We start from the raw sequence: 6919 nt of genomic DNA, 5'->3' as shown, positions 1-6919 counted from the left end.
TGCGCCCTCTGGTGGCAGCTTAACATATGGAACTATTTACATGTATGTATGTATGTATGTATGTATGTATGTATGTATGTATGTATGTATGTGTGTGTGTGTGTGTGTGTGTGTGTGTGTGTGTGTGTGTGTGTGTGTGTGTGTGTGTGTGTATATATATATATTTATAAATAAAGAGAGAGAGAGCATAACTTGTGTTGTAATAAAAAAAACGTTAAAAAAAGGAGAAAAAAAAGGAAAATAGATAAAGAGAGTTTATTGCCATTTGTACAGGTTCAGTAGAGTACAAGTACATAGGAATTTCTGTAAAAATAAATAAATATATATATATATATATATATATATATATATATATATATATATATATATATATATATATATATATATATATATATATATATATATATACATATACAGTACAGGCCAAAAGTTTGGACACACCTTCTCATTCTTTGCATTTTCTTTATTTTCATGACTATTTTCATTGTAGATTCTCACTGAAGGCATCAAAACTATGAATGAACACATGTGGAATTATGTACTTAACAAAAAAGTGTAAAATAACTGAAAACATCTCTTATATTCTAGTTTCTTCAAAGTAGCCACCCTTAGCTCTGATGACTGTTTTGCACACTCTTGCCATTCTCTTGATGAGCTTCCAGAGGTAGTCACCTGAAATGGTTTCCTAACCGTCTTGAAGAAGTTCCCACAGATGCTTAGCACTTGTTGGCCCTTTTGCCTTCACTCTGCGGTCCAGCTCACCCCAAACCATCTCGATTGGGTTCTGGTCCAGTGACTGTGGAGGCCAGGTCATCTGGTGCAGCACTCCATCACTCTCCTTCTTGGTCAAATATCCCTCACACAGCCTGGAGGTGTGTTTGGGGTCATTGTCCTGTTGAAACATAAATGATGGTCCAACTAAACGCAAACCGGATGGAATGGCATGTCACTTCAGGATGCTGTGGTAGCCATGCTGATTCGTTTGTCTTTACTTAGCTGATTGGTTCTCGCCATAATATGCATTCTAACAGTTGTCCAATAGGGCTGTCAGCTGTGCATCAACCTGACTTCTGCACAACACAACTGATGGTCCCAACCCCATCAATAAGGCAAGAAATTCCACTAAGTAACCCTGACAAGGCACAGCTATGAAGTGGAAACCATTTCAGGTGACTACCTCTGGAAGCTCATCAAGAGAATGCCAAGGGTGTGCAAGGCAGCCATCAGAGCTAAGGGTGGCTACTTTGAAGAAACTAGAATATAAGAGATGTTTTCAGTTATTTCACACTTTTGTGTTAAGTACATAATTCCACATGTGTTCATTCATAGTTTTGATGCCTTCAGTGAGAATCTACAATGAAAATAGTCATGAAAATAAAGAAAATGCGAAGAATGAGAAGGTGTCCAAACTTTTGGCCTGTACTGTATATATATATATATGTATATATATATATATATATGTGTGTGTGTGTGTGTGTGTGTGTTAAAATTTGTGAAATATGGTTAAAAAAGAGAGAAAAACAAAGAAATATACACACTCACTTTCACTCGTTCAGTTGCTTATATCTGTCATTGTTATTAATTTTGTTGATTATTTTGTTCTTTTTGTCATTGTGCTTCTTATTTTTGTATATTTTCATTCATTTTCTTGCCTATTTTATTCAGTGTTTATTCATTTTATGTTTGTTTTTTCATTGTCCATTGATTTTGCTGCATATGTTTGTCCATTTTTGTCCAATTTGTTTCTTTTGTTGATATAATTTTTAACTCATTTTGTTTCTTATATTTGTCATTTTTAAAAATTCATTATATTGATTATTTCTGTTGTTTGTAGTCATGGTGCTACTTTTGTCTTTTTTGTTAATTTACTTGCCTATTTTATTCAGTTTTTCTTCATTTTGTTGATTATTTTGTTATTTTTGATCATTGTGCTACTTATTTTTGGTCTTTTTTGTTCATTTCCTTGCCTATTTTATTCAGTTTTTATTTATTTTGTTGATTATTTTGTTATTTTTGATCATTGTGCTACTTATTTTTGGTCTTTTTTGTTCATTTCCTTGCCTATTTTCAGTTGTTATTCTTTTTTGCTGCATGTTTCTTCCATTTTTGTCCACTTTTTTCTTTATTTTGCCTTTTATCTATCCATCTACTGTATCTATCCATCTATGACTGGGACCCACGGTGTCAAACCCACGTCTCCGTGTCTGTGATGTACGTGCCAGTGGGCTGAGTGCGGAAGTGAGCTTCCAGAAACAAAGCCGACACAAACTCTGACAGTTCCTGGTCCCACTGTGGACGCGCGGTGGTTTTACGCAGAAGTTCAGCCTGTGACGCACACACCTGCTCGTGGATGTGTGTTCAAGTGTGTGTGAACAGTTAAATCCACGCATCAGAATGCCACAGACTGCATCAGACGGGGCGTCAGGGGACGGATTCCACGGTCGGTTGCAGGAAACGGCGGCTCCGTCAGTGGGACAGAGCGTCTCCAAACCCCGGCCCTTCGTGTTCCTGGTGTCCGTCGTGGGTTCCGCCGTGGCCGTGGCCGCCGTGGGCTGCTTCTGCGCACTCCTCTACCCCATACTTAAAGGTAAGGACGTGCGCCTGTGCGTGGGGGTGTACTGTCCTGTGCAAAAGACCCAGTCCACGGGTGTCAAACATACGGCCCGCGGACCAAAAGCGGCCGCCAAAGAGTCCAATCCGGTCCGTGGGAGGAATTTGTGGAATGCAAAAAAATTATACTGAGGATATTAACAATCAATGATGTTAAAATCATTTTAGTTAAAGTTCCACATACAGACCAATAGGATCTAAAGTAAAATACTGTCATAAAAACCGAGAAATAATGACAACGACAAACTTTTGTCTTTGTTTTAGTGTAAAAAAAAAAAAAAAAAAAAAAAAAAAAAAGTAAAATTACAGGAAAATGTTTGTGTATTCAAAATAATTCACAAAAAATGTGAATAACCTGAACAAATGTGAAAAATAATGAACAAATTAAGCCCTAAATGAATAAAATAATCAACAAAATGGACAAAAATTAACTAAGTAATCAACAAATCAAACAAAACATCAAGAAAACAATAACAAAAATGAACAAAATAATCAACAAAATGAACAAAATAATCAACAAAATGAACAAAAATGAACTAAATAATCAACAAATCAAACAGTCAAGAAAAGAATTCACAAAATGAACAAAATAATCAACAAAATGAATGAAAATGAACAAATCAATCAAAAAATGAATTAAATAATCAATGAAAAGAAGAAAATAATCAACAAATTGAACAAAAATGACCAAAATAATCAGCAAAAAGAATAAAATAATCAACAAAATGAACAAAAATGAACTAAATAATCAACAAATCAACCAAAACCATCAAGAAAATGATCGACAAAATGAACTAAAATGAACTAAATAATCAAATCAAACAATCAAGAAAAGAATTGACAAAATGAACAAAATAATCAACAAAATGAATGAAAATGAACAAATCAATCAAAAAATGAATTAAATAATCAATGAAAAGAAGAAAATAATCAACAAATTGAACAAAAATGACCAAAATAATCAGCAAAAAGAATAAAATAATCAACAAAATGAACAAAAATGAACTAAATAATCAACAAATCAACCAAAACCATCAAGAAAATGATCGACAAAATGAACTAAAATGAACTAAATAATCAAATCAAACAATCAAGAAAAGAATTGACAAAATGAACAAAATAATCAACAAAATGAATGAAGATGAACAAATCAATCAAAAAATGAATTAATCAATGAAAAGAAGAAAACAATCAACAAGTTGAACACAAATGACCAAAATAATCAGCAAAAAGAATAAAATAATCAACAAAATGAGCAAATTAACCACAAAATGAATGAAACCTTATTTGTCGTCTCTTCCTGACATAACTGTTGGTCACTGTTTTAGAGCTGCGAGCAGAGAGGGTGAGAGGACAAGATGGGACGGAGCAGAGGATTCTGGGTAAGTACCATCATGCACTGCTCCATCCAGATCTGTTTGATCACATTCATGCACAGTTTTAAAACTTTTCATGTAATATTACTTTTTTACATCAAAACAAAGACAAAAATTTGGAGTTGTCATTATTTTTAAGTTAATATGATAGTATTTTACTTGGATGATGGGTGAGGTCACAAATGGACCGCCCACTACTTTTTGATTCATAACTTTTGAACCAGACAAGTTTAAGACAAATATTCCACATTATTGGAAAGGTCTAAATGCCATCTTAAACAGACTCAAAGGGCAAAATTTAATTTCAAATGTTTTTAAATGAAAAATATCAAAAACTACTGCGTCATGGATGGACAAAAAATTGACATCTACTTTCTGCAAGAATTCCAAAGTTCTCAAAAGTGAAGTTCCTCTGACATTTTCATCCTAAAATGTATTCAGTGTTTACCTTAAACCCTCTATTTTACAACCTGGTAATTAATTAGAGGAAAAAAGTATTAGATCATAGCTAAGTAGCAGGAGTTTTGACAAATGGCAGCGTCACGGATGGACAACAAAAGTAAACATCAAATTAAACATTTTTTATTTCAATTATCAATATAATAAGCTTTTTTTTTTTTTTCAATATTTACAACATGTAAGTAATATTAACATTATATTCAAATGTATTTTGCATAGACATATGCAATTACCAATTTTAAACAGTGTTTAGAATATGACATAAATAATATAATAGTCAAATATCACTGTACATTCACACCAAGGTTATTATCGTTAACAAAAACTAACGAAATGACGAAAACTAGAATTGAAAAAACATTTTCGTTAACTGAAATAAATAAAAACTATAACTAAAAGAAAAAGTGTCCACTGTGTTGGCTGATATGGAACTAAAACATCAAAACCCATGAATATACAAGAGAACAGCTGGAGAAGAACTGTCCACTGGAGTGACCACTGGAGTGACCACTGTGCATGAAAGGGTTAAAATGGAAAGTCTTAAAGGTACAGATACCTGAAGTACAATAATGCAGTATTTGTACTTGTTTGCTTGTATCGTTGCAGGTTTCTGGAGTATCTTGGTCCTGTCCTTGTTGGTGGGCTACATCTGCTGTGTGCTCTGGTGGACTCTGGCCTACCTGGACTCGTACCGACCCGGTTCTGGATTCCAGAACCCGCTCACACTGACCCACTTCAGGTGAGGCTCAGGTTTCCTCATTAAGGCTTGAATGCATGAAGAACCAGCAGTGACACGTTTCCACCTGGTGTGTACTTCTGTAGAGACTCATCTGGACATGGGTTCCACTTGGATTATGGGATGGCTGTTCTCAACGGTGTCATGGCAACCCTTACTGTCATCTGGAGCCTCACCTGATACAGAAACACCGACGACTGGAGACAACTGCGATATCTGATGAAGAACACTACAGGGAATACAGCCAATGAACGTGACAGAGTTGGAAATAAGGACTTTAACCCTTTCACAGCTCATTCAGTCTCCACTTAAAGCGACATTTTTTACAGTAATGATTTCAAGTCTTAACCTTTTAGGAGTTTTTTTTTTTTTTTTTAACATTAAATTTTAATATCAAGATTTCAAAAAGCTGTATCTTGGAAGTGTTTAGAGATAAAGTCCTACTGTAAAGGAGAGAAGTATTAGGTATAACTGAAGGTTTATGATGGGAGGAAATGTACTCATCTAATTTACATTTTGTGATGTAACAGGGCGGTGGCCATATTGGATTGCGTAACTTTTAGTAAAATTAAACTTTGAACATATTTACATGGAAGTTTTCTTTGTGTTTTTGTTTTTTTCATCTAATCCTTAAAATAAATTAACATAAAAAATTGTAGAAAGTAAAATGCACTAAGTTTTAGTAGGTTTTTTTTTCTAATCTGTCCTTATCTATCCAAACTAAAATTAAATCAACATTACTGACTTACAGGGTTTCTGCGGAGTCTTAATCCCCTTAGCTAAAAAATTATATTAGGGCTAAAAAATTATATTAATATTCATCTACTATAAAAATATAATAAATCAGGACAATGAATGTTTTTTCAACTTTTGCTCAAAGTTTAGACCCTAATGTAAATAAAAGTACATCAAAAGTGTATTTTAGTGCAAACTTTAATGTTCAAACATGATTTTTAATCTTTGTGGGGTGAAATATACGCTATTAAAAATCTCCGACACGAACAGTTAATTTATGCATATCATCGTCAATCCAGCCGAAAAAAAAACAGGCGAGGATAAAAAATTCTAATTTCTCTTTTAGTTTGTTCCAGTTTACTCAGGCATAGTAATAGATACAATATTTTAGACAATGGGAATAGATTCTGTGAGGTCTGTAAATGTCCACAGACACCAAGAACATCCATATGAACCTTATTATTGTGAAGGAATTCTTCATTTACTTTGGGTATGTCTGTTTAGGTGTTTTTCCCCAGAAAATATGGTCAGGGTTAAAAGCCTTGAATGTGCCAAGACATTAACCAAGATATAACCCACAAAAATAAATAAATAAATAAATAAATAAATAAATAAATAAATAAATACGTATAAACACATGTACACACGTATATACATACATAAGTGCATCATTACAGTTGGCAGTCATACCTAAAACAATAAAAGAAAAATAACACAGAACATCTGCATATAATTGTTCTGTGTATGCATTGAAACTCTGATTAATTCTTAATTCTTAATTAAACCATGAGCCTCTCATAGTCACCACTGATTCTTTAAATGCAAAGGCTCATGTGTATTTCAGACGTCCATACACATTTTGTAATCACATACACTTACACATATATAAACCATCTGAATTTGAATATTTATGGTGTGATTATGACAAAATGAGCAGAATGTGGGGTTTAGTTTTCGACCTTCCAGCATCCCCTAGGGTCAGGGTTACATTTGAACCTAATTT

At 33.5% G+C, this 6919-nt stretch overlaps 1 protein-coding gene across 1 annotated transcript; it reads left to right on the top strand.

Moving 5' to 3' along the window:
* Positions 1 to 2227: 2227 nt before the first annotated feature.
* arl6ip6 (ADP-ribosylation factor-like 6 interacting protein 6) lies at positions 2228 to 5770 on the top strand. Its single transcript, XM_030153815.1, has 4 exons — positions 2228 to 2587; positions 3939 to 3992; positions 5052 to 5184; positions 5268 to 5770. The coding sequence occupies exons 1-4, from the start codon at positions 2395 to 2397 to the stop codon at positions 5359 to 5361; spliced, it is 474 nt and encodes a 157-aa protein (XP_030009675.1). The 5' UTR covers positions 2228 to 2394; the 3' UTR covers positions 5362 to 5770.
* Positions 5771 to 6919: the final 1149 nt, after the last annotated feature.

The sequence above is a fragment of the Sphaeramia orbicularis genome, chromosome 2, assembly GCF_902148855.1.
Source record: "Sphaeramia orbicularis chromosome 2, fSphaOr1.1, whole genome shotgun sequence".
In the NCBI taxonomy this organism is placed as follows: Eukaryota; Metazoa; Chordata; class Actinopteri; order Kurtiformes; family Apogonidae; genus Sphaeramia; species Sphaeramia orbicularis.
Note: the sequence above shows the minus strand (reverse complement) of the source record. Positions and strands in the feature narration are given on the sequence as shown.

Bases quoted from the DNA above. Each gene is read 5' to 3' on its own strand.
- arl6ip6 (XM_030153815.1), top strand. From the start codon at position 2,395: ATGCCACAGACTGCATCAGACGGGGCGTCAGGGGACGGATTCCACGGT. The intron at 2,588-3,938 runs GTAAGGACGTGC...TCACTGTTTTAG, and splicing joins CCTCTACCCCATACTTAAAG to AGCTGCGAGCAGAGAGGGTG. The intron at 5,185-5,267 runs GTGAGGCTCAGG...GTACTTCTGTAG, and splicing joins CTCACACTGACCCACTTCAG to AGACTCATCTGGACATGGGT.